This window comes from Argentina anserina, chromosome 2 (assembly GCF_933775445.1).
Source record: "Argentina anserina chromosome 2, drPotAnse1.1, whole genome shotgun sequence".
Taxonomy (NCBI): domain Eukaryota; kingdom Viridiplantae; phylum Streptophyta; class Magnoliopsida; order Rosales; family Rosaceae; genus Argentina; species Argentina anserina.
In genome coordinates, this window is record NC_065873.1 from 24,628,594 (window position 1) to 24,654,869 (window position 26,276).

At 38.9% G+C, this 26,276-nt stretch overlaps 5 protein-coding genes across 7 annotated transcripts; 3 read left to right on the forward strand and 2 right to left on the reverse strand.

The window, feature by feature from the left end:
• Positions 1 to 3,987: 3,987 nt before the first annotated feature.
• LOC126784809 (cyclin-A2-2-like) lies at positions 3,988 to 8,419 on the forward strand. Its single transcript, XM_050510318.1, is given in 13 exon segments — positions 3,988 to 4,081; positions 4,771 to 5,106; positions 5,278 to 5,551; positions 5,888 to 6,021; positions 6,251 to 6,343; positions 6,649 to 6,782; positions 6,997 to 7,072; positions 7,245 to 7,321; positions 7,403 to 7,436; positions 7,532 to 7,681; positions 7,782 to 7,916; positions 8,064 to 8,102; positions 8,104 to 8,419. Coding segments are annotated over 12 exon segments (1,470 nt in total). The 5' UTR covers positions 3,988 to 4,081; positions 4,771 to 4,839; the 3' UTR covers positions 8,161 to 8,419.
• A 506-nt stretch (positions 8,420 to 8,925) lies between these two features.
• On the reverse strand, positions 8,926 to 11,691 carry LOC126784808 (serine/threonine protein phosphatase 2A 57 kDa regulatory subunit B' kappa isoform). The gene is made up of 2 exons (XM_050510316.1): positions 9,964 to 11,691; positions 8,926 to 9,627 (listed from the first exon to the last, which is right to left on the reverse strand). The coding sequence occupies exons 1-2, from the start codon at positions 11,179 to 11,181 to the stop codon at positions 9,271 to 9,273; spliced, it is 1,575 nt and encodes a 524-aa protein (XP_050366273.1). The 5' UTR covers positions 11,182 to 11,691; the 3' UTR covers positions 8,926 to 9,270.
• A 1,201-nt stretch (positions 11,692 to 12,892) lies between these two features.
• Positions 12,893 to 16,720, forward strand: LOC126784811 (E3 ubiquitin-protein ligase At1g63170). The gene is made up of 5 exons (XM_050510320.1): positions 12,893 to 13,018; positions 13,653 to 14,496; positions 15,234 to 15,359; positions 15,433 to 15,700; positions 16,137 to 16,720. Exons 2-5 carry the CDS (start codon positions 13,838 to 13,840, stop codon positions 16,374 to 16,376), a joined length of 1,293 nt encoding a protein of 430 aa, XP_050366277.1. The 5' UTR covers positions 12,893 to 13,018; positions 13,653 to 13,837; the 3' UTR covers positions 16,377 to 16,720.
• Positions 16,721 to 17,491: 771 nt separating this feature from the next.
• LOC126784806 (uncharacterized) lies at positions 17,492 to 23,840 on the forward strand. The gene is made up of 5 exons (XM_050510314.1): positions 17,492 to 17,581; positions 19,022 to 21,319; positions 21,673 to 21,793; positions 22,420 to 22,479; positions 22,568 to 23,840. Exons 2-5 carry the CDS (start codon positions 19,071 to 19,073, stop codon positions 23,537 to 23,539), a joined length of 3,402 nt encoding a protein of 1,133 aa, XP_050366271.1. The 5' UTR covers positions 17,492 to 17,581; positions 19,022 to 19,070; the 3' UTR covers positions 23,540 to 23,840.
• A 449-nt stretch (positions 23,841 to 24,289) lies between these two features.
• LOC126783178 (uncharacterized) lies at positions 24,290 to 25,782 on the reverse strand. Of its 3 annotated transcripts, none has more exons than XM_050508599.1 (3): positions 25,618 to 25,782; positions 25,070 to 25,293; positions 24,290 to 24,734 (listed from the first exon to the last, which is right to left on the reverse strand). In XM_050508599.1, the coding sequence occupies exons 1-3, from the start codon at positions 25,780 to 25,782 to the stop codon at positions 24,290 to 24,292; spliced, it is 834 nt and encodes a 277-aa protein (XP_050364556.1). The 3 variants fall into 3 exon arrangements, with proteins under 3 accessions (XP_050364556.1, XP_050364555.1, XP_050364554.1); XM_050508598.1 differs by having other exon boundaries at positions 24,290 to 24,720; positions 25,041 to 25,293; XM_050508597.1 differs by having other exon boundaries at positions 24,290 to 24,728; positions 24,896 to 25,293.
• Positions 25,783 to 26,276: the final 494 nt, after the last annotated feature.

Consider the following 26,276-nt stretch of genomic DNA (forward strand, 5'->3'; position numbering starts at 1 on the left):
GATATATCTAGGGTTGGGACCGGTACGGGACAGTCCGGGATTGTGATCATACCGATACCATACTGATTTTATATTTCGGTATCGGTTCGGTACTGCCATTTTAAACCTCAATTACCAAACTGAACCGATACCGTTCGATTTCGGTACTTTCTCGGTACCAAACTGGCAAATTCCACAAAACCTACATATGCACCATTCACTACACTAACTAGGTTCAATTATGAACATAATTCACATAAAATATACAATTAACACACTTCACATTTTCACAAAGCTGAAAAGATACAAACTGAGAGCAATTTTTACAACTGCATATACTTCTGCACAAATTGAGAGTTTTACACTATATAAATTCATACTTTTGCACAAAGAAAGTAACACAAAACTCAAACTCTTTCGATTTGAAACGAACACAAAGTTAAACCATAACCCAAAGAAAGTAAAACCCAAAACGCAAACTGCATATATGATTCATACTTTCAGAGTTTCAGTTAAGAATTCGAGATTGAATTAAAGCTCACCTTCAGTTTACCCATCGAGATTCCGAGAAGCTGCGATTGAGACTTGATAATGAGAGTGAAGGGTGAAGTTAGTGATTGAGAAAAAAAGGCGAAGACGCGAAGTGAAAGAATGAAGTCACGAAGTGAATGGAGGCGATGAGTTTTCGATTGAATGGGTTAGGGTATATTGGCTTTTGTGAACTTTAAAAATCCCTTAAAAATATGAGTTTTTATGATTTCGATACGGTTCGGTATATTCGGTATCGGATCTAATAGAACCGACCCGTATCGATTATATACTTTCGGTATCGGTATAGATTCGGTATTGGAAATTTGTACCGATTCATACCATCCCGTTGGGATTCGGTACGGGACGAATGGTTTCTGTACTATTTTTCCGGTACCAACTCTCAGTCCTAGATATATCCGAATAATAGTCATTTGCATGTATATTTAATTATACTTATTTTCGAAAATAAAGTTGGAAATTATTCGTTTTATTTTACATGATTATTATTTGCGCTTTTATTTATAAAATACAAATTTAATTTAACTTTAGTGTTGTAGTATATTATTTCAACAAAGAAAAATTCATTTTTTTTCAAATGATGAAATATATATATTCACTAAACAATGTTATTATGTATTTATGAAATTATTCACTAAAACAACAGTACAAAATATATTTGAGGCGGTGTGCTAGTGTGCCACAAAGTGTGCAATAGGTAGTCCAAAAATGCTATATCTGGTCTTTTCGGACCATTTCTTGTAAATTTTTATGACACACTATCACATGGGTTAAAGACGAAATATGTCACAATTGGGGAATTGTGGCATGATAGCCCATAGGTCGGAGATAGTCTTACTTAATATATTGATCTCATATGACAATTGTGAATTTTAGCTAAACATGATTACCATTATATGTTTTCGTGAAAACAAACCTAAGTTACAGTTTTAAGGTTGAGTCAGGGACATTTTTTGTTTACAAATATAACGGCAGATGCATAATCTCATTAATATGTGAGAAGTTTCCAACGATTAATTTGTTTTCCCTATTTCCTTAAAAAAATTACGCATTACATTCAGGTTAGATTTGTTTTCCATAGATTCACAGTTATACTCAGCTATCCATAAATGACTGGATGCAGTATCATTTAAACTTTCTGGTTGTGGATCATCCATAACATATGGTTATCATTTATGAATTCCCATTTCCTCGCACAAAACGGATCCTATATATTTAAGCCATGAACATTTTACATTGAATGTGCAATCAGAGGCTGTAACAGTCTCAGTAACCAATTAATTAGGCAATGTTCACCTGAAATTTGGAAAATAATTACCATTAAAACAACTTAAACCCTTTCCCATTTATGCTTAATTAAAACACAATGAATCCAGTGATCCCACATGATATCCCCAAGGAGGAAGAAAACCCTAATGTATATGACTTAGATCTTCAAAATCTAATTGAGTTGATTGATTCATGAGACAAATTTAGAGCCATACAGGTATAAAAGTTCAGAATCATGTGAGATCTGATTGACCCTGTTATGTTTTGTCTTTCATTTCCCTCCCTAATGAGGAGAAAGCTTTTGAAACGGATTAATTTACATCATAAGCTGTCTGTATTAGTGTTGACGCATTCTAATTGTCACCATCAATATGCCTTGGAATAAAAAGAAAGTATCCATCTGTCTGTGATTAATCAGATTGTCTGGTTACATGTCTTGATCAACCATTATCAAAATGGATTAGTCCTTTTGCGGTCTGAAACTAAAATGTCAATCAAAATTGCATCAACAAAGCACAATTGAACTTTAACACGTATATTTCGTAAAATTATGGACCGTTGTTGTTATGTTATACCATACTTTTTTATTTTGTAGTTTTAATTTTTAACTACCTTTTTTTTATTTAGCTCATGCAATTTAAATTTTAACTAATTTGTGTTTTCCGTTTAAGATCGTGTAGTCGTGTACATTCCTTTCGGCTTTACCTCTCACAACATTCTAATGAAATATGATATAAATTAGGTGAATATTACTGAAATAGTAAAAAATATAACATAATTTGGTTTGAGTAAATATATTCCCTAGGTTAAAGGGTGGTTCTAGACATTAACCATGTGATGAAGACTAGACATGAGTGTGGTTAGGTTGGGTCGGATCGAGCCTTCATGCAAGGGTCCTACTTTGGGAGTTGGGACACTGTTGCCCTTTTATATTGGCAACTAGCTAGCTATGCCTATTTTAGAGTGAGTGATAGACAGAAGGATTGGAGGATCCCCTTTTCAAATTTCAAAGACCCCCAAAATTTTGGGTCAGCATGCCCTTGCTTGTAGTAGAGTCAATCATATAAAAGTAATAAAACGAAATGATTCAAATGTAATTAAGTTAATAACCAAAATTAGATGCTAGTGTGCAAAACCATATCACATTGTCATGCTTAAACTAAGACCATAATGGTAATGAAGAGAACTTAGTAACAAGCAAATCCATGATTCAAGGGATGGGAGGAAACACCAAATGGAAAAAGAAGAAAACAAAAATTCAAAATCGAGGAATTAAATTTAGTGACCAACGAGTTATGCTGATTACATAATCTATTTGCTAGGTGGAGGTGTATTTCTTAAAATACACTTGCTCAATAAGCAATATACATTTAACTAATTATTTATAAATTGCGCTTATTTACTTATTTTGAAAGATTATAGTGTATGAAAAAGATTCATTTATGAAATGCACTGTCAGGTACATAGATGTGCATATCTCCAAATCACGCTTGACAAACACATTGCATTTAAATTCAAACCACCTTTCCAATTATTTAGTGCACATATCATCAACCATGCGCTCTATTTTATAAAGCGCGCACTTCATTCGGTGATTATACGAACACTCTAACTACTTGAATTTTAATCATATACCGATATAAAATACATATCAAGAAATATATTTTAGTCTAGATTGAAGATTTGATGATCAATGGACAACGATGACGATGCAAGAGGAATGACTAAGTGCAGATTTAACATCCTCATTCACACAAATCAAATCAAATCATTCATATACATCACATATGTTTAAACAAGGAAACCCAGTAATACTTCCAAGACTATAGGCACATAAGACAGAAATCATATACCTACTTCCTCAGTATTTTTCCTTTCAAAGAATAAAACCAGAATATCAAAAATAATTTTTTTTTAAATAATAGTATTGGGCTCCCATTTGGAATTTACAAGTTTCAAACTCATACCCTGTCCCGCTCACGCTCCCCTTCTCTCTCCTCCCTATATCAAACACTCCCACACACTCTCTCCTTCCTCACTCACACACTCTTATTTCCACACAATTTCCCCGGTCCTCGCAGCACCCTCTCGGACCGTCTCAGACGTTGTCGGAGCTCCGACCCGACTCCCCATTAGCTCTCCAGCTCCCCATATTAACATCACGGCCGAACTCAGAGACCGCACATATCGGCTTCCCTATACATATATGCAGTCCACGTGTTCGAGCCGTGTCCTTGTGTTGTCTACCGCCGGATTCTGACCCTAAACGGCGACGTTTTGCTGGGTGCGTACGTAGATCTGGACGCTCCCTGTTTTCGCTTCCTCTTTTGTGTTTTTTTTTCTTCCGTTTTTGCCACATTTTTTGTGGTTTAAGGATTTTTGTTGGTTTTTCACTTTTTCTAATTGTCAAATGGTTTTGGGGTTGGATTTTGGTGAACAAATTAGGGTTTGTTTTGGGGAGTTAATGGAATTTATGGCGTGGTAAAGTAGAGTTTGGTGAGAAAATGTGTCAGATATAAAGAGGCATTGCATAACAGTTGTCTGTCATGCGCTCCTGCTACTCAGAAATCGAGCCGGAAATTATTAATGCCGGTCAAATAAGGGTTTGATTGGGTTACGAATTCTCTAATAAAAAATTAAAGTGAAGCGATCCGACAGATTAAGGGTGTTGTGGACTTGTAATGCAGTGGTAAGCTCAAAAGAGCAGTCAGTTTGGTTATGCACTTACGAGATGAGATCCCTCGCTGTTTTCGTCATGTCAAAACCTCGTGATTTTGTCAAATGAAGTAAACAGACCCTTTTTGTTTTGAGAATGAGATTAGGAAGTGGTTGGATTGGTAATGATCAGTGGTTTTATGAGATGAATTTTCGGATATCTGAATTGTGACTGTAATGAGTTGATCTGTTATTCTTGTATAGAATTACTCTGTATTCCCCGTTCTCATGATTTTCAACTGATTTGAAAACGTGCAGGGTGGTTTTGATGAGCAGGAATTGAGTCCGAGTTGATTCACTGCTCTTCTACACAAGGCCTGTGGAAAGATGAATAAGGAGAATACAAATGCTGCCAGAGCTGAAGAGCCTACTGTTCGAATGACACGAGCACGGGCTAAAGCCTTTGGTGCATCAGTGGAGGTGGTTTCCTCCACGCAACCTGTTGTTAAACAAGGCCAGAAGCGAGCTCTTCTAGCGAATTCCAAAGCTGGAACTTCTGTAGTTTCCACCATCGGCTTGCAGCATAAAAGAAGGGCGGTGCTTAAAGATGTAACCAATCCAAATGTGGACCGGGATGATGCATCTCATGTTCAGGTACAGATTTTGATTCTTAGGCTAGATGAAAACTTGAATTGTCAGATAATTAAACAATGCACGCACAGGATCAGATATTCTTCTGTATTTTCGGTACTGTCAATACTATAATTTTCCGATGAAGCTTGTCGAGTGATTTTAATTCATTGTTGTCGGTATTGCTACTGATAGGCCGTAAAGCAGGCCAAAAGAGGGCCCGGAAAGAATGTGAAGGTAGCTTTGAATTCAAGCGTTGCTGAAGATTATCAAGATGACATAAAGACTAAGTTGGCTGAGGAATTATCCAAAATAAGGATGGCTGAACCACGAGAGAAGTTGGAAGTGAAAGAAGAGCCGTTGGCCCGGAGCATGTGTCATGACTTGAGACAACAAGGAGGAGCAGATGCAATGCTTCCGAGACATCATCCCATAAAACTTGCTGAGCTTCAGATGCCTCAAAAGAAAGGTAAATTCAGCACTTCAGATTGTTTATAAGAGTGCAACAGTATATTATGTCCTTTTAAGATGACCAAACTTTATAGAAGGTGAATAATGAAGACGTATACATGCCTTTTGCTCCTAGACTTCTGACCTTGTTATTGTTGAATCTGAGTTATGTAGTGAAGTACTTGTTTAAAAGGATGTGTAAAAAATTGAGTCGACCAGTACATTTATGCAATAATGATCTTTCTTTTGTCAAACAATAACACTGATCTGCTGCAAAAATAATCTATGAATCACTCAGTTCTGTTTTAACATTCATGATAATAAAGTATGATGATGTTTTGATTGAATTATGCAGAAGAGAATGCAACCTGCGAGAGATTGAGATCCTCAAATGACTTGCCCATTGTAAACATTGACAAAAACTTGAAAGATCCTCTAGCATGCAGTTTGTATGCCCCTGATATATACAGCAATTTACGGCTTACAGAGGTAGCCATTTACTACAGAGATGCTATTTAATTGTTATTATATATTTGCAAGATTCAATGACTTTTGTATTGATGGATGACAACATAAGTTCTCAAAAATGCAAATTCTTTATGCCAGAATATTCACTTCTAATGTGATGGGGATAGAAAAGGACCTTTAAGCTGCTAATATAATGTCCTTCAGAAAAAATAACTGGTTCTCACTTGTAGTGAAATTTCTATATCCTCAGATAGAGCGACGACCATCAACTAACTATATGGAAAGCTTGCAACAAGATATCACTCCAAGCATGCGAGGAATATTGATTGATTGGCTTGTGGAGGTCAGTACCCTTAAATGCTCTTATCCACATTGATAGTGAATTACTGTGATATGGCTTCCACGTGCATGAAGGCATCCCTACTGAACTTCTCTTAACCAAAATATTTAAAAACTTGTGCATCAGTCTGAAATTTTGAGTCCAACATTTCCTTTCTAACTGAATAGAAGCCAATTTCCATCATTTCCTTTTGTCTTGAAGCCTCTGACTCACAAGGATTATATCCTGGTCAAGGAACTTCAATCTACAATGACTTCATATTTGAGTTCAGTTATGCTTTGCTGTTACTGAACATGCATCTCTTTCAGGTTTCTGAAGAATATAAGCTGGTTCCTGATACACTTTACCTGACAGTGAATCTCATCGATCGGTTTCTCTCACAGAACTTTGTTCAAAAGCAAAAGCTCCAGCTGCTTGGAGTCACTTGCATGCTAATTGCCTCGTAAGTGTTATATTATTGATGTTAACTTGGCCATTTAGATGTAGTACGTGCAGAAAGACAGAAACTGATAATTTCAGTGTACTGTTTATGGGCGTAAATTTTTTCAGTAGTTTCAATGCAATTGATCCTATTGTTGATGGTATACCTCATGTCTATTCTTAATATAGGCTCATTCTGAGACCTAACATGTATTTTATTCTGTTATAACTTGAAGGAAGTATGAAGAAATTGTTGCACCACGAGTGGAAGAATTTTGTCTCATCACAGATAATACTTACTCAAGAGAAGAGGTATGCTCTAGGCACCATGACAGGCAATTATGAAGCTCTACGTTTTGACAGACATGCTTCGAATTGAAACTGAGATTTTACAGGAGCTTCCTCAAAATCATGCTTGCGTTTTCTCCTTTCTTATGATATCAGTACTAACTGCGAATGTAAAATTCCTACTCAACACTTGCAGGTATTAGACATGGAGAGTGAAGTACTAAATTTTTTGCACTTCCAGCTATCTGTTCCAACCACAAAAACATTTCTTAGGTAATGCACCGGCATGATAAATCTATGTAGTTCACAATATGCAGTTCAAATTCATTTACCAAACCATTTTCTGGGTTTCAGGAGGTTTATTCAAGCGGCACAGGCTTCTTATAAGGTATTATAAATAATATTGCTGTCCCCATTTTACGTTGTTTAACACAAATTTACCATGCAGGAAGCTGATTGCATTTTAATAAATCTTGTATGCAGGCTCCTTGTGTTGAATTGGAGTTCTTGGCAAACTACTTAGCAGAGTTAACTATTGTTGAATATGGTTTTTTGAAATTCCTACCTTCCGTCGTAGCTGCCTCTGCTGTGTTCCTTGCCAGATGGACACTTAATCAATCAGACCATCCATGGGTCTGTATTTCTGTATCTCTCCTTGTACTTGAGTTTCCCTTTTGTTTTAATTAAAAGTTTAAAACTGTCTGAGACAAATGCCCATCATTATTTCGTGCAGACCCCGACTTTAGAACACTATACCTCTTACAAGCCCTCAGACCTCCAAACTTCAGTTATTGCACTTGAAGAATTGCAACTAAACACCAGAGGCTGTTGCTTAAATGCTATATGCGAAAAGTATAGACGCCAGAAGGTACGACCCATATACCATAGTTTGTTTCCAAGTGACCAACTCTGGGAAGAATACCACTTCTTAGGATCGCAGGATCAATATGTCCCTAAAAACAGTACTTTTGCTTCATTGGGAATTTAGTATTCTGATTTAGTTTTCATTTGGCAGTTCAAATCCGTGGCTACATTGACATCTGCACAAAAGGTTGGTTCACTCTTTTGAAGATCAACAATTTGCTGACTCTTCTAAAAGGCCTGAGGACTAGAAGCAGTACATTTAACAGTCCAGTACTTCGATGGCGATCCAGATCTCTAAACTGAAAGTTACATTGACTTTCCATCTAACTTTCTGGCCGTCCTCCTTTGTCATTATATTATCTCATTCTGGTGCTTCCAGATTTCTGTTTGTAACATCATTGTTTTAGGACAGACCTGATCATGTTTGTGCCTTTCGGCATAATAATTTACTAAAATTTCTCATCTCAGCACATGGGAAGTTCTAAGAGCATTATGTGCTGGGTTGCAAGATTGCAACCAGAAATGTAGCTCCTTCATTGCTATTGTACCCATATATATGAAAAAAAGAAGATTAGATAATTCTCTACTCTGTCATTCTGGTTCTAACCGTTTTATATAAGCTTGGTTTTCCTTCAATATAGCCTATCAAAGGGCCTCAGTCCTTGCTCCTTGGCCACTCTTTCAAAGGAATTTTTCTAACGGTCACAGTTCTTTTTAGTTTTTTTCATTGACATCTCTCCTGGTTCCTTCTTCCTAGATCAAATCTTTGAATCTTTGCTCTGTTAAGAGTGTTATTCTTTTCTTACTCAAAGCGTTCAATTTTTATATTCGAGTTAGAGAAGTATAATCAAGACAAAAGTTTTTGCTTGCTTTAAATTGTGAGAATAAAGAAAAGAGTATACACAGTTTCTACTCCACTTCATTTTAGATAAAGTTACCAGGCATGGAAGAAAAAAAGGCACCAAACAATGAAAAGAATTTCAAATTCAAGTCTGGGATGCGCTCATGCAACATTTCTAATGGATGTATAATTTGATGTGAGAAAGAAGTAGCTGATCATATCTGAGCATCAGTAAAAGATACAAGGTTACAGAGGGCAAAATCGGATCAGCCAAATAAGCTATTAGTACATGAAACTGTGGAGTGTCACTGTATGACCCTCCCCAGAAACTCTCCGAGGAATTCAATGGAAACAAGGTTACAACCGGCTGACAAAGGACCATCATAAAAACAAAATCCCACCCCAAACTACAGCCATTTCCGTACATGTCTTCTAATCCTCACACCGCCACAAATAAAACGAGTAACTTGAGGGAAAAAGAACGCTTGGGGATGTCACATCAGTTCATAAGTTAATTTCAGCAGGCAATTGAGGTTGCCAGAGGAGTTACCAGAACAGCAGTATTTCCAGTTACAGGCTGGAGACTGGCTGCATTCTCTAACCGTTCCCACGCTTCCTTCCGCTTCTTAGCCTCCGAGCTTTGCCTTGCTTCTTCTTCCATATATTGGGCATGGATGGAGAGGAACAGTTGATCATCCATCTCCACAAACATTTTTCTAACATTTAGAGTTAAGTTGAGTACTGCTTGGTTCCAGTGGTTGTGGGCATTCTTCTCCAAGGCCGGTAAAATGATGGGCAGAATGGCTTGACGATTGTGTGCAATCAAGTTGACAATGTGGTCGTTGTTCCAAAAGAAAAGGGCTCTTTCAGACACCTGTAACAATAAGAATACATAAATTGCAAATTCTCTTTCATGGGAATAAGCTTAGCGCAAGTTTGAAGCATTCCAGAATGCTGACTTTTTGGCATCAGTCCTGCTCTTCTTATAACCAACATTAAAGTTCTACTCGATGTGACCACAATCCTCATAAATCATAATCCTTTTAAGTTCGACAGACACACATTACACAAGCATAATATGCTTCACAAAATGTAATAGATACCAAAAGCTCATATAATTTGAAACTGAAAACTCTACTTGAGCATATTCCATTTAAAAGGAACAAGCATAGCATCATATCACTAAAGACATGTTAAGGGGTATAACTACCTGGAAGTGGAAACTGTTAATGCAGGATGCAATCCGGCAGAACAAAGGGACCATAACTTTTTGAAATTCCACCATGTTAACTGCCTCCAAAATCTCTTCCAACTCACCCAACAACATCACCTCTTTCTGACTACTTGTTATCGGCCAGTATTTCAACAGACCCTTTACAACAACACTCGCCAACTTAGGCTCCTTCTCTATAAACTGCGTGACACAGTAGGACAACTGCTGGAAATACGACCCCAGATTCTTTGGCTTATGCAGAGGAATCAACACCCTCCACAAAAATATCCTGTGCTCCTCTTTCAACGGCAATGCAAACCCACTAATGATACTCCCAAATATCTCCAAAAGCTCAGCAACCCCGTTATGTCTCTCAGTCTCAAACAAAAACTTGTAAAATATATTGTTTATCGACTTGCGAATAAACGGCCTATGCACCATGAACTTGCCATAAATCCTATGCAGAATGGTCTTCAAGCAGTCCCTCTCCCTCGGGTCGTCGGAATCAAACAACTCAAGCAACCTCAAAATAAACGCATGATCAATGTACTTCTTTGCAACTTTGGCATCCAAACACGAAGAAGTAACAAACTTGAGCAGCAATTCATACACAATTTGCAAATGTGGCCAGGCAGGATCAAATGTAGGCTCATCATCCTCATTCTCTCCCCCACCCGAATTATTCGACCGATAATTAGGCGGGAAAACTCTAAACAAATTAATGGCACACATTCTACATGTAGCCAGAATAGCCGGCTCGCTAAACTTGATGGACCCCGAAGACACAAACTCCACAAGCTCAAGCAATGTCTGTCTCTTCACATCTTTCTCAATCGAGTTCTTGGTTGGGTCTGTGAAATCAAATGTGACACAACAAAGGCTCACCTTGCTCACAAACAGGTTCATCTTTTCGGAACCCGGCACGTCCTTAAAGGGCACCAAGGGCTCGATTCCGGCCACCACGCTCGCCGGGAACACCGCCGATGACATCCGTTTTGGGCCGCTGGGACGTTGCTGGGCCTGGCCCGAATTATTGCTACTACCACTACTACTATTATTCATAGCACTCCCACCATTGGACCGCGGCGTCCCGGTCCCGCCGGAGGGGCCGGTCCGGGAGCTGGAGCGGGGGGTGGAGGTGCGCGGCGAGCCGGAGTCGACGGAGTCGCCTTTGAGGGCTTTGCGGGGGAGTCTGCTCAGGAATTGCTTCAGCATTGTGGCGGAAATGTTGGAAATTCAAACAAAAAATGAATGCTTTTTCAGATCAAACCCATAAAGCCGAGTATGGTAACGAAGATAAACGCTGCGGAACCCTAATCTGGATACATCATAGATCTGGGTCGAAATGCGGGACGAACAAAAGCAATGTGGGGGATTGTGAGGTCATATTTGAAATTGAGAAGGGCAATTTCAGATCTTGAAATTGAAATCAAATGTGGGTGAAGTAAGATTCTTTGATTCTGAAAGAGATGTAAAGCAGAGAAACCAATGAAAGCACATAAAGCTCTCTCTCTCTCTCTCTCTCTCTCTCTCTCACCAATAAAACATGAAGCTTGTCAATCAATTTGGAAAGGGAGAGGAGGAGGAAGAGGAAGATGAGGTGTAAATGTACATATAAAAGGTGGGTTATTATTTGATAGGGATGACTGCAAAGGTTTGAATCTGAAAGGCAAGGAGGAGATTCACGGGCAAAGTGAGAGAGGTGGGGGGAGATCTAAGAGGGAGTCTTTATTGTTATGTTATTATGGGGATGTGCAGACTATTGTCTGGGATTCTCCATCAAAGAGAAGAGAAAAATTGACCCATCTTTTTCGGTAATTTTGTTTTTTACTTTCTTTCACTGTAAATATTTTTTTTGGGGTTCTCCACGGTGGTTGAGAAAAACCGCCACTCTTATCGGATAATGCAGGGTGTTTCTTTAGGACAGTGAAAATAAATTGGGTGTAATTTTGTTTTTGTTTTTGACACGAGAATATTACCTTGATATATTACTTGGTGGGTGAAAATGAGGTTTGCCATTTTGTGTGAGCTGGGTTGATTGGATTGATGGAGAGGTAACACGTAAACATAGAATGGTAGATTCGTTTGTTTTGGCAGGCAAAGTGTTAGATTTGTAGATGACAATGTTTTTGATAAAAAAATGGTCATGGAGAATGTGACACATTGAAACGGTTTGTTTTATAATAGATCAAAGATCTAAGTTCCATTTAAAACCTTGGGGGCTGTCTGCTTTCTTGGAACTACTTGGAAAACTTTTTGAGTTTTGGTTTAAAATGGTAAACTTCGAGTTTCTATTGAATAAAGCTCGAGGTGCGGATTGAATTAGGTATAAGGTGTTTGACCAAAAAAAAAGGTATAAGGTGAACATCATGAGTAATGGGTTGAGAAATGAAATCAAGATACAATGTCTAAAAGTCTAAACATTGTATCAGGGAGGTGTTCAGCTCAAGTCGGCATAGTCTAGCGAGATTTGATAAAATATTAGCAGCCCCTTCTCATTAACAAACACCATCAAACACAATTTCATATATTTATATTTGCCACACCTAATCAATCTCACCAAACAAGAGATCATAACAATGAACAATCCCCACGACATTATACTGTAATTGTGTGAAGTAATGAAAACAACATTAAACATGCGAGCCATATGTATATGTTATCCCATACTCTGACCACTCTTCAACTCAAAATGGCAACAAGCCAACAAGTATATGCTCCAAATGGGTTGGACTTTAGAGGCAGTTTAGTAATTGGCAATAACAACCGCGTTGAGGGGCAGGTGTGACACTTGCATGAAGCTCTCACGGAAAAAAGGCCCAAAAGATAAGGGGCAAAATAATTCCTCAAAGAGATAATTATAAAAACAATTAAAAAATTAATATAAAGAAAAAAGAAAAATTCTTTTCCTCAACAAGGCTCCAAAGCTGACTCCAATTCCTCTCCCTCCAAACAAAACCCCAACCCCAAAAAATCTTCATCGTAGAAAGAAAAAAAAAAGAACCCGAAAATTCACTCATCTAATTCAATCTGCTACTTCAGCTTCAATCCGGTACTGTCTCTTCTTTCTCTCTCTCTCTCTCTCTCTCTCTACATATATTTTGATTTATGTATTTATATACGCCGATTGGGAAGGATTGATTTATTGCTCAAAGCTGGGGTCTTTAGGTTTATGAGATGAAATCCGAAACTGGGTTTGGGTTGTTTTGGATTCGTTCAGTGTGGGATTGTGTAATTTACGCGTTTTGGTTTTATTTTTTCAATATTATTAATGATAAGACCAATAGCTTGGCGTCTATCGACAGCTGAGCTGAGAGCTTTGTTTGGATATTGGGAATTTGCTGGGTTTTTTTATTGTTGAGAGGTAAAAGAGTGAACTGATTTGGCTGCCCAGAAGCTGCATCCATTGTTAAGTGTTTCGAAGCTTTCACCGTTAACAATGGATGTGCAAACTAATTTGAGAAGCTAGTGTTTTTGGAAATTTGGGGTTTTGATTTGGTTAGCTATATGATTTACTGTGCTTTATATGAGCCCTTGATTGGAGGTTGTTGTTTCACAGTCTCAGACTCTCAGTAATGAAAGTCTATAAGCATTGCTCTTTACCCTTTACATATCTTCTTTGTATCGAAAGCTGTTATCAGTATGTGATTGCTACGAATCTGATATGATGATTTTCTTTCAAGCAGGTTTGTTGAGTTATCTAGCTCTCTTGGTACAGCATGATTCCTGTTGGTTGATTCAACTCGATAGGTTTCTAGGACAAGAGTGAAATTTAGTTGGCACGTTTAAAGAGGGAGGGAACATAAAGTTGGGAATTTTGTTTTCTGAGTTCTATGCTTTCCTTACTGTCCCTTTGTGTTGGCGGACTTAGATGGACATTGGCTCATTGAAGCTACAACTTGAAAGTCAGACCAATACGACCCCTTTGTTAATGGAGCAATCTCGACCAGAAACTAGTAACATCAACGAGCATATTATTGACGTAGCTGGGAGTGGGGATGCCTCCTCATCTAGCTTGCCTCATGGTAGATCTTTAAATAGCTTAAATGCCACACAGCAAGACAGACCTTCAAGTACTCCACGAGCACCCGTATTACAACCTCCCATCTTTTCTTCTGATGGATCAAACTCTAGAAGCACTTCAGCGGCAAGGAGAGGAGATACTCGTCGTCGCAGAAGTCCATTGAATTCTGGTATATGGATATCTATTGAACTGGTTCTTACTGTGAGCCAAATCGTTGCATCTATTGTTGTTCTGTCTTTGTCAAGGGATGAGCATCCACGTACTCCATTGTTTGCTTGGATTGTTGGTTATGCATCTGGATGTGTTGCTACTCTTCCTCTTCTGTATTGGCGCTATCGTCACCGTAACCAAGCCTCAGAACAAGATTCTGCTCAAGCCCGTCAGAATTCTCAGCTATCAACAAGATCATTTTCACTCTCTCTATCTAGGGCTTCAGAAGGAGAAGATCTTCAGAATGCCACTGCAAACCATAGAAGCAATCAAAGTTCAGCCGTACTGAGCAGAAGGTGAGTACTTGATCTTTGAGGTGCACTATGCTTTTTCATCTTGGCTGTTCATAAGTTGCATGTCACCAACGGGGTCATTTTAGATATTATATTATATATTTTAAATTCCTTTTGTTTTCCTTATACAGTTATACACCAAACACAGAGTCAAGGTCCATGTATATTAATAAGTCTGAATAGTAACTAGGATCTATTTGGTATTCCTATGGGCTAGATTCTTAGGTTGTATACTTTTGTAGTGCACAAAAGTAGATTACATCAACTATGTTTGGTTAGAAGTCTTGAAGTGTAACAATGTCCTTGATAGTTGAGAAGATGGCTTATTTGTGTGCATCTGTTTCTGGAGTTGGTGCGCCTGCATTATTTTTGGTGTGAAAGGGTCTTGATAGTTGATTATAAGTGTTGGGTGGAAGTTACAAATCCAGCGATGCCCTTTTATATATTTTGTTTTTGTACTTTCAAAAGAGTGGTAAATAATTTTTTGGCTTATTATAATTCTCTAGAATTGGAATTAGGACCTTCTTTTCCTTCCAAATTTTGTTTTCCATTTTGTTCATCAGGCTTCTTGTATTGTCTATATGAGTTTTGTATTTGTTGTATGAGAAGTGTATATTTAATATTCTAGGTTTTCCATACCTCAAATATCTCAAGGTCACTGGTGTTGCTACTTGCTAGTTTGATAGGGAAGCTAGAGTTGGTAAAAAGTATTTGATACATTATATCTCTTTTGCCAACAGAGTCAAAATACTTGTGGAATACTTCAAGATGGCATTGGATTGTTTCTTTGCGGTTTGGTTCGTGGTTGGTAATGTCTGGATATTTGGAGGACACTCATCTGCAAATGACGCTCCTAACCTGTATAGGTATTTTGGTCAATCTGATTATCCATTTCATGTTTCCAAAGTTGGAAAATGATACGAGCTTTTCTCAATGCAGGTTATGTATAGTATTTCTGACATTTAGCTGTATCGGATACGCCATGCCTTTTATTTTATGCGCAACAATCTGCTGCTGTCTTCCTTGTATAATATCAGTTCTTGGGTTTCGAGAAGATCTGACACAGGCGCGAGGAGCAACAACTGAATCAATTAATGCTCTCCCAACATACAAGTTCAAGATGAAGAAAAATAGAAATGGTGATAACAATGAAGGTGTTGTGGCTGCAGGAACTGAGAAGGAGCGGGTGATTTCCGGAGAGGATGCGGTATGTATGATCTTACAAATATGCAAGAAAAATTTAGGACATATTCTTGACAAGTGACAGATAACTGAATAAGCAATGGATGATATGTCTAAACAAGACAAAATAAATAATATCAAAAATCACGATCTAATAGGGAAATTAATCTATATTACAAGATTTCAGACCTGTTTCATCGTGAGTTTGGTGCTTCTGCAAGCTATCAGTCATGTATATTAGAAGTTATTAAATCCAGAAACCTGTCAGATCGCTTTGTTGAAATTTTAAATTGGTAGGTGTAACAATCACTTAGAAACTTAGGTAGAGGTTGTTTTGATGCTAGATTTTCCCCAGATCTGCTCCTGTGGTATGATTGAAAATTATCAGCAGTTCCTTCATATTATAGTTTTCAGTCTACGTATTATGTACTTGATACTAATAGTGATGTAAAATTGAACAGGTTTGTTGCATCTGCTTGGCAAAATATGCAAACAATGACGAGCTGAGAGAGTTGCCATGTTCACATTTTTTCCACAAGGAGTGTGTGGATAAGTGGTTGAAGATCAATGCGTCTTGTCCTCTTTGCAAGAGTGAGGTTGGTGAGAGCCTCTTAGGTTCTCTTTCCTCGATCAGTGGCAGTCAGCAACGGAGTGATAGTAGGGTTGGCAATGAAGTGGCCGAGGTCAACACCATATTTTAGGCAGCAAGAATTCACCTCTATGACTTGGGAGCATATCTATGCAAGAATTCTCTTTTGAGATGGATGGCTGATTATCGGAGTTTTCACCCATTCCATTCTGTTATGTTTTAACTTGGGTCGGAGGTGACTTGGTAGAGACTACAAGCACAGGCAAATTGCCTTTCAACAGAGGCTTTGCAGTGTTAACTGTTAAGTGGGAATGTGGTGCTCCTAGTTTGTTGATGGTGTACGTAAAAGTTACTTTTGCATTGCAACAACACATGAATGTAAATATGAGATTCAGGGTTTGTTCAAGAATTTTAGAGATAATAATATATATATATATATATGGACTCGTGTTTTAGAGATAATTTATCTTCTTCTTTATTCTCCTCTTAGGTACAAAAAAGCCTCGATTATGTATACAAATTTTTTGTCCTCCCTCTACTTGAACACAAAGATTCAAATCACTTGTTTCAAATCCCAACAACTTAATCAAGGCCAAAACCACACCAATCGCCCGTCAAAGCAAGTCGTTGTTATCTTTTTGTTTTTGTTGTTTTTGTTTTTTGAGATGAGGACGAGTCGCCATTGCCTCCATATAACTGGATTTTAAGTGCATTTACCAAAATCCTCGGTCATAGGTGTTGGACCTCAACTCATCACAGTCTCTGCATTTTATATCTTGCGCCAGATGGAAACATAGCTGTAAGAAGTGCCGGCAAACTTTGTCTCAGTTATAAAACGCAAAATGAACTCTTAAAATCGCTGATTTGTCAAATCATAATGTTTAAGAATCATTGCACATTTGCACTTCCAATCGGCCAAAATGAGAAATGTTTTTTTCTTCTTCCGAGTACTAGATTATTTATTTCCATTCGTGACGAAAGCTTTACAAATCAGAATGTCGCATGCATGTGACATCTTGCTGTAGAGAAAATTTATCAATCGGTCACACAGATTCAGTAACAAATCGCAAAGAGAGAAGTTGAATAACCACACGTGTCAAGTCACGGCAGAACCGCTCTTGCGCTCCAACCCCATACGGAATCGTTGCCTTGCCCCTATATAAATACAAATCCTCACCTCATCCCATCTTCCTCCAATCTTCGCTACCCGCCCCAAACCCTAGTTCCCCTCCACCACACTCAGCTCGCTTCACACTGCTTCTCCGGCCACTCTCCGATCAGCTTTTCCGAATCGTCCTTCTGGATTTCGTGTTCTCTGTAAGTATCGATTGGATTCGTACCTTTGTTTCTAGCTTGCTTCATCTTTCGTATATTTGATTCGCGATTTGGTTTTGTGTATTGGATTTGTGGTTGCTGCTGATTTGATTTGTTTGTAGCTGATTTAGTTGGTAGGGTTTGAGATTTAGATTCATGAGAGCTCGTGTGAAAAATTCATGGTTAGGTAATTTGATGTGCGGATGTATTGATAGCCATCACAGCTGGTTTAATTGTTCCTCTAGTTTTTGGTGCCTTTTAATTTGGGGTTTTTCGATATCGGATGGATATTCTGATGCTCCTTGTTTGGCTCGATACAATTGATTCTGTGTATGCTTTAATATACGCTCCTATCGGAGGCGAAAAGTTGTATTTTTGTTTGTCAGGAAGTTTTTATTTTGTTTTCTGCTCGTGAACTTGTGTTGGTGTGTATATTTTAATTGATATGTTCATTCTAAGGATGACTGGTTTGCTGGTAATGTTTAGTTTCTCGACACTAGAAATATTGGTGGACTTCAGCAAGCATGAAGGTCTGCCTTTGAGATGTGTACATTGGCTGAAGACGACAGTACTTCAATTATTACTGTTTGAATGGACAGTCGATTCAGCCTACAAGGTGATAAACACATGACTGGAGTACAAACCACCATCTCTAAGCAACTATAGTGGTGCAGGGTTGGGTTTCTTGCCTCCGGGGTCGCCTTTCTTCAGGCGTTGCAGTAGTTACCTCTCATCCGGTGGATTTGAGAGTGTTTTTGTTTCTCAGTCTGTAAAAGGGATTCTGTCCTTGTTAGTTGTTGCCTGCGCGGCTCTGCAATAGCAATGTTAACATTTGAGATTAAATGCTTTATTGAGTTTCATTTGATACTTTGCCACCAATCCTCGGCTAGTCTGCTCAAAGCATATGCTTTTGGCTTTGCCTTTCATTGCAGCTGAGAAATTAAGTAAATCAACACATACAAATAATCTGATCTGCACATAAAATCCGTAAAGAGGTATTTACATAATGATAACAGACCCTAGATTCCTTCAACAGGATAACTGAATTCGCCCCATCATAGTATCAACTGTCTGAATATATACCCCTCTCCACTTGTGCTGATATGGATGCCAACTACCCCTGGGAAGGCAACCCAGAGTTTTAATTGCATCTTGTTAGAGAGTGGTGAAAAGATCTGATAATAAGAAAGTCAGAAATTTTAAGCTGCATTGTTTTTTCTGCAGCCTTGTCTGTATTGATGTCTTATTAGAACATAGCCTTTGAATCTTGCTTCTTTGGGTTACTATGGATCAATTTCTAGTTCTGTGTATGCTTTTTTTCTTTTTGACAAAACTATAGTCTGTGTCTTTAATGTGATGAGTACTGCACAGTTTCCACTTTTTTTGTTTCTTTCTTTTATGGAATGAACATATTTTGATAGCTTTGTTTTCTCTTTGTTGCAGTAACCTCAGTGACACTCCTTGCAGCTAATGCGCAAGTCAGGATAGTAGCATGTCAAGCAATTTTGTGCCACAACAGTTGCCAATATCAAGCATGGAAATGGGTCAGCTGGAACCCATTTTGAAAGATGTTGGCTCATCAACACCGGAAATCCAAATGGGAGTGATTAGTTCTGTATCTAGTGGCTTTGGATCACAGCAGTTTATGTTATCAAACAGCCAGATGGAAATGATGCCTAGTTATACTGATTCACAGGGATTATCTACAGCATACATGCAAATGGGACACTTCTCCAATGCCAATGGCAATCTTGGTGCACAGGAGCTTGTTACACCTAGCAATCAATTTGGAGGAATGGGTGCTCTGCCTACAAATGTGGGATCATATCAGTCGTTTGCATCCATGAAGAGGAAGGCACCATTGGAACCCATGTTTGTTGACCCTGGGTTGTTGATGCCAAACAAGAGGGTTGCACAATTGGAGCACAGACCATGGTTGCAACAAGGGGCTGCAGAAAACAAAAGAGCAGTGCAACTGGGATCCATGGCCAGTGTTCCAGGGTCTCAGAATGTACCGGCTTCAAATAAGAAAATGGTAAAGATGGATTCCTTTTCTGGCAGATCTGGGTCTACTCAGCGGTCTTCAAATCAAAAGAATCAAACTACGCAATTACAACCATCTCCAAAGGGTCAAAATGAATCATTTGAATCTGTCAGGTCCAAGATGAGGGAAACATTAGCAGCTGCTTTGTCCTTAGTTAATCAGCAGCAAGATAAATCTATGGAATCAGATAACAAGTCTCAGGGGAATAAACATGAGAGTCCTGGTCCTGTTAAACATGAATTTAAAGAACAGCCCAAGGATAATTTACTGTCAAGTGAATTGAAACATGAGAGTCCTGGTCCTGTTAAACATGAATTTAAAGAACAGCCCAAGGATAATTTACCATCAAGTGAAACTTGTTCCTCTCCGAAGAGCAACATCATTGAAGGTGCTGGCCAGAACATTATGTCCAATGGAAATACTAGTAATTCTACATTGACCTCTATATGTGATGGGAAGGAGTTCCAATCGAGTAATATTCTGCCTTTTGATGTCTCATTTGGCGATACTTTGTTTGTCAAAGATGAACTCTTGCAGGGAAATGGGCTCTCCTGGGTACTGGAATCTGATATTGAGTTGTCAGACAGAAATGATATTTTTCCTTCTATAAAACAAGAGTCCAAAGAGATGCGACACCCGGAAGAAGAACCAGTTCATTCTCTTCAACAGGTGGCTGTTCAATCTCCAGAGCAGTTGGCCTTTGAAATTGAAGCTCAACTATTCAAATTATTTGGAGGTGTGAACAAGAAGTATAAAGAGAAGGGAAGGTCCCTTTTGTTCAATCTGAAAGATCGTAACAATCCGGAACTCAGGGAGAGAGTTATGTCTGGAGATATAACTCCAGAACGCTTGTGTTCTATGACTGCTGAGGAACTTGCTTCAAAGGAGCTTTCTGAGTGGCGGATGGCAAAGGCAGAAGAGCTTGCACAGATGGTGGTTATACCTGATTCAGAACTTGATATGAGGCGCTTAGTGAAGAAAACGCACAAAGGTGAAGTTGAAGTTGAACAATTTGATGATACTCCAATGGAGGTCCCAATTTCACATGATCGGGGCCAACCGAGAAGCAAGGAGACAGAAGTATCTACCCCTCTGAAATCTGTTAAGCGGAGGAATGCGGGGAGAGCTCGAGGTCAAAATAATAATGAAGAGGAGTCCTTTACTTTTCCTTCAAGCGATGGGGGTGATTTATTGCAAGGGCTTATGGTGGATGATGGGTTGAAAGATCTTCCTCCAATCGTCTCACTAGATGAGTTCATGGAATCGTTGGATAATGAACCGCCTTTTGAGATTCCACCTGCCTCAGAAAAGGAGGACTCAGAGACTAGCTCACATTTGAAGGCTTCTGGTTCAAGTCCCAAAGATTCTGTTCATTCTTCCCCAGCTAAAGGTGATGAAATTGATGCAACAGATTCAAACCCAGAAGCTGTCACCAAATCTGAAGACAGTCCTGCTGTCATCAAATCTGAAGACAATCATGCTGCCATCAAATCTGAAGACAATTCTGTTGTGAGTAAAACAAGTGACACTGCTGCTGTGATGTCTGGAGACACTGGTGCTGATCTGAAGTCCAGTAGCAGTATAGAAAAAACAACAGAACCTACACCCGTTCAGAAACCCAAGGGCGAACAGTGGTGGGGAGGTTCCCTCCAGCTGAGTGCCTCGACCAAGCCTTCTGTTATTGGCATCTTTAAATGGTATGTCCTCGTTAAATGTTATAAATTTGCAATCTTTTCTGGTCCTGCATTTCTGGTTTTGGGTCCAATAGCTGAAGTCAGGTAGTTTGGACAATTGATTGCATAACTGTTCTATGTATCATTTGGTCTCTTCGTATGAGCTTTATCATGTCATGAATGCATGTTCCTTGCAGCCTGTAGTTACCAGTCCTAGGAAGTATGTAATAATCATTCTTCTATTCTATCCTTCTTGTTTTGAGCTCATTTCTATGTGGTTGAAGTATGTACAGTAATGTATGTTACCTTGTGCAGATTGCCAAATAAATTGTTTCTATTTGTCTTATTGATTTCTGGTCTCTTATGTTTGGTTGCAGCGGTGAGAAAACCTCTGCAAAAGAGTGGCCGGGGTCTGTTGAGATCAAAGGCAGAGTCAAGCTTGATGCTTTTGAGAACTTCCTACATGAGCTTCCACAATCCCGTAGTCGAGCCGTTATGGTATCTAAAAGTTCCTTTTTATTTTTTGACAGTACCTGTATACTACTATGCCTTTGTTATATTGTTCTATTAAGTTTTTCTCATGCAGTGTGGGCTCTCCCTTGGGGGAATATGTACCTGTTTGACTTGGTGAATGCACAGATAAAGAAAAAAGCTGATTTCAAGAAATTGATATTGGTTGATATTTTTATTTGGATTTGGGGTGAATTGCAACATCTTTGTCCAGTCAGAAGATTGAATAGCTGGTTTAAGCTTTTTCAATTTTAAGGATTACTCAGGACATCCTTCTATCATTGAACTTGAATTAGCATTTAGGACTCGTATTTTCGGTTGAGCAGACGAGAGTTGCAACGCCATGGGTTTAAAATTTGTAATTTGATGCGAATTTGATATGGAAGACAAATTACATGGTTAGTTCTAGGTGAAACGTCAACTTTTAGTCGGGAGCGAAGGCAAATATAAAATGTTCGTACAATAGTGTTGAAGACTGAAAAAGCAGTACTAGTTCCTTTTCAACTAGAGAGGCTTGAACTTCAAAGTTTCTGGAGGATTACTTGCCAATTATGTGTGTATTGTGTGATATTTTGATTGGTGAATTGAAATTGACTGGTGTTCATTTGTTGCAGGTTGTGCATTTCGTTCCTAATGAGGGGTCGTCAGAGGCTGAAAGTGCAGCCCTTCGTGAGGTAACATTCATGCTAGTTCATCTGCTCATAAACACTCTAGTCCCAGTTTTGGTGATTGTTATTTATGTATTAGTTTCTTTCCCTGCAGGTCCGAGATTCTTATATTTCAGATGAGAGAGTCGGTTTTGCTGAGCCTTGTTCTCGTTTCGAACTATATGTTTGCCCTCCCCATTATAAAACTTGTGAGATGCTCGGCAAGGTCATTCAGAAGGAACACGTTGAGGCACTCAACACTATTGATAATGGCCTTCTTGGTGTTATTGTGTGGAGAAAATTAACTTCCCCTAAATTATCGTCCCACCAGAAGCACGCTTCCAAAAAGCAACACTATAGTAGTTCTAGTTCTAGGAGGCATCATGATTCAAATTCGAATGCGAATTACAATTCCAAGCCCTCTCAGCCTAGAGTCGTACCCCCCGCCCATACCAATGTTACACATGATGATGAGGACGAGGTTCCTCCTGGATTTGGCCCTCCGGCTTCCCGGGATGATGACGACCTTCCTGAATTCAATTATAGTGGTGCATCGAATCCCTCCGTGCCACAGATTTCTTCCCACAGGCCCTCTAGGGGGCCTGGGATGTTTTCCGAGTCTTCAACTTCCCGTCCTGTAGATAAAATGAGAGAGCTGATTCTTAGATATGGACAAAATAACAGTCGAGCCTCATGGAATAATGATGATGACGACGATGACATCCCAGAGTGGCAGCCAACTGCACCTCCAACCCAGTACCATCGTCCACAGCTACAAGCATTGAATAGCTACCAGCAGCCAATCATGCGACCTCATACTGGTTCTCCACTTCAGCAGCAGCAGCAGCAGCAGCCATTGCAGTCTTTGCAACAACAAGTGCATGTGGCACCAGGCTTACCGACTTCTAATCCTTATTGGCAGCAAGGGAATCAGTGGGTTCCTCCTCCCCAGAGTGTAGGTGTGTGGGCGACTAATGTACCTTCTCAGCCTGAATCAGGGCAATTTTATGGAGAACCTGATAGAGGAACAGCAGATCAGCCGGGATTAGCATGGCGACAGAATGCTCCTAGAAGTAGAGGGTTTTAATTGTTTCATTCGTTGTTTCTTTTCTCATGTAAAGCGCTCAGTACGGTTTTGTATTCTCAAGCAATGTAGTAGCCCTTGTAAGCATAGATGCTCTGTGTTTGTTGGTGTAGCTCAAACGAGATTAAGAGCTTTGTGCTAGTACTCATCCAGTCATCCTTGTAGGCATTACCTGCAAAAACGTCTTTTGGGTAATAATGTTTTGCAACTTTTACCGTAGAACGAAACCAAGAAAGTAGTTGTATAATTCTGAGACCATAATGTAGTTTGCTGGTGGCTTATTATTGAACTGCCTCTTTAAGAGTTGCGTCATATTTGGTTCTGTCACATGCTTTGAGTAAAGAGATGCTACGTCCAACGAAGCTCTCTGGTTTTACAATTGTGACAACATTGACAAGTAATCGTGTTTGTGTTTGCGTTTATATAAACTTCTGAAGGTGATCTGCTGCTACAGGAAAAACCAATTGTGTACAACAAAATTTCAAGAACAACAAGTAAATTTTGAATTTATGGATTTCATATACAACAAATAATTATGTGGGATGGGATCCCTCAGTAGAGTCAGTACAATATATTCAACATCTTGGAACAGTTGGTTGTTTCAAATTGCCAGCATTTCTCATAGTGCAGCTTGACATATATAAACGAATACAGCTTACACCACTATAACCTAGAATATAAACAGCTCATCTTCTATGTGACTTCACAACTATTCAAACAATCTAATATGGTAAACTCATCAATGTTCATTCTTCAACCTCCCAAAGTGCGTTTAAGTCCAGCTCGTTGTTCCGGGGTCAAGTTTGTAGGGAACCTGACCTCAAATTTGATCTTCAAATCACCCCTATTCCACGGCTCTTTCGCTATTGGCATACCCTCCCTAGCCACAACAAGCTCATAGCCAGGGCTGACAATTTCAGTCACCGGAACTGATAAGTCACGCCCATCTAGTGTTTTAAGCTGCACTGTAGTTCCTCCCAATGCCTCAGCTAATGACACCTTTTTTGTAATGAGGAGGTCATTACTATCTCTCTTGTAAACATCATGGGGCTTCTCATCAATCACAAACACAAGATCTGCTGGTAACTGACCAGGCTGTTCGTTACCTTTATCCGGAAATGTGATCTTGGTTCCTTTCTTCCATCCAGGCTTCACATCAATGGTTAATATTTCTGTTTCCGACGCTTGACGTCTGTAGTTATCATTTTCAATGGTTAAAGACACTTGGAGTCATCTAGATTCATTCTACACCTAAGCCTTGATCTAGTTAAGTTGATCATAAAAGTTAGCATGCAATGCATCTGTTAATATAAATCAAATGAAGGAAAGAAAATAGGGACACTGTTGGAAGTAACATACCCGTTTGCATCAACCACAGTTCTAGAGATTTTCATTTTCCTAGTTGAACCAGAATACAGCTCCTCAAGGCTGCAAGGCAATTTGCTTTCCACCGCTGGTGGTTTCTTTGGTGTAAGGTTCTCATGATATGATCGAAAATCGTTGCTTCCACCAAATCCCCCAAACATGGCTCCTCCATCGGATGAGAATCTTGAAGATCTGCCAGGTCCTGATGAACCAAACCCAAAAGGAGTACTTCCAAAGAATTCTGCAAATATATCCTCTGCATTTCTAGGATTGAATCCTTTTGAGCTGCCGCCACCGAATGGGAAACCACCACTTCCAGGTGGTGGCATGTCTTTCAATCCTTCCTCTCCATGCTGATCATATATTTGCCTCTTCTGTGGATCACTCAAGACCTGAAAATTCACACATCATTTAACTCTTTTGTTTTCATTGAATACAACCAAAACTGTTTGCAGCCTTGTAATGCAATCAATAACCAAATACAAGCTAATGCTTCCTACCCCTTCCTTTGGTTTGAATGAAAATGGTTGACAATTCAAGTACTTGATGTCATGTAATCCAGATACCCCCCCCCCCCCAGCACAAGTTTTATAACTTTGACAAATTGTCAAAACCAACAAACCCTTAAATCGTTCTTCTTTACATCTCTGTTGTTTTAGATATACATTGAAGAATCAAATTGTGTAACATAAATGTCAAAAGGAAAAAGAACATGCCTCATAGGCCTCAGAGATCTGCTTGAATTTGGCTTCAGCTTCTTTCTTGTCATTGGGATTCTTATCAGGGTGCCACTTCATGGCCAGCCTTCTATATGACTTTTTGAGATCATCTTCTGTAGCATTTCTATTCACCTTCAATATGTTATAGTAATCCACACCCATTCTCTGTCTCCTTTATTGTCAATGAAAATCCACAATACCAATATATATATATATAATCAATATCAGAACAGACTCAATGCTTTAAGATCAATTTTTTTTCACAAAATCCTAGATTACCATCCACCTCTGTCTTTCTCTGAGGTATAAAGATCAAAACAGGTGGTGGTAAAAAAAAAAAGTCAGAGACCGGAAACAACAAAATGGTGAATTGGTGATATGTGGAGAGAATGAGAATCTATGATGAATAGATCCTCTGAGAAATTTGGATTTTGTTTGAGGTTGTGATTGTGAAGGCATTCTTATTCTTGTGTATTATTTTGTTGACACCGTGTAATGTGTTCGATGGATATTTTAGCTCCATATTTTATTATCTTTATTACCGAAGCTCCCGGACATGTTTAACTGTCCAACGGACGTCTAACTTAAGCCCAAGCTGAACCGATTTAGAGTAAGGGCTTCACGTACAATAGAGACTTCTGTTCATATCTTTCTTG

Bases quoted from the DNA above. Each gene is read 5' to 3' on its own strand.
- LOC126784811 (XM_050510320.1), top strand. From the start codon at position 13,838: ATGGACATTGGCTCATTGAAGCTACAACTTGAAAGTCAGACCAATACG. The intron at 14,497-15,233 runs GTGAGTACTTGA...TTTTGCCAACAG, and splicing joins TCAGCCGTACTGAGCAGAAG to AGTCAAAATACTTGTGGAAT. The intron at 15,360-15,432 runs GTATTTTGGTCA...TTCTCAATGCAG, and splicing joins GACGCTCCTAACCTGTATAG to GTTATGTATAGTATTTCTGA.
- LOC126784808 (XM_050510316.1), bottom strand. From the start codon at position 11,181: ATGCTGAAGCAATTCCTGAGCAGACTCCCCCGCAAAGCCCTCAAAGGC. The intron at 9,628-9,963 runs GTAGTTATACCC...TTATTGTTACAG, and splicing joins TTAACAGTTTCCACTTCCAG to GTGTCTGAAAGAGCCCTTTT.
- LOC126784806 (XM_050510314.1), top strand. From the start codon at position 19,071: ATGTCAAGCAATTTTGTGCCACAACAGTTGCCAATATCAAGCATGGAA. The intron at 21,794-22,419 runs GTATCTAAAAGT...CATTTGTTGCAG, and splicing joins CCCGTAGTCGAGCCGTTATG to GTTGTGCATTTCGTTCCTAA. The intron at 22,480-22,567 runs GTAACATTCATG...CTTTCCCTGCAG, and splicing joins AAAGTGCAGCCCTTCGTGAG to GTCCGAGATTCTTATATTTC.
- LOC126783178 (XM_050508597.1), bottom strand. From the start codon at position 25,782: ATGGGTGTGGATTACTATAACATATTGAAGGTGAATAGAAATGCTACA. The intron at 25,294-25,617 runs GCATGTTCTTTT...GTGAATTTTCAG, and splicing joins AGATCTCTGAGGCCTATGAG to GTCTTGAGTGATCCACAGAA. The intron at 24,729-24,895 runs GTATGTTACTTC...TGATAACTACAG, and splicing joins ACTGTGGTTGATGCAAACGG to ACGTCAAGCGTCGGAAACAG.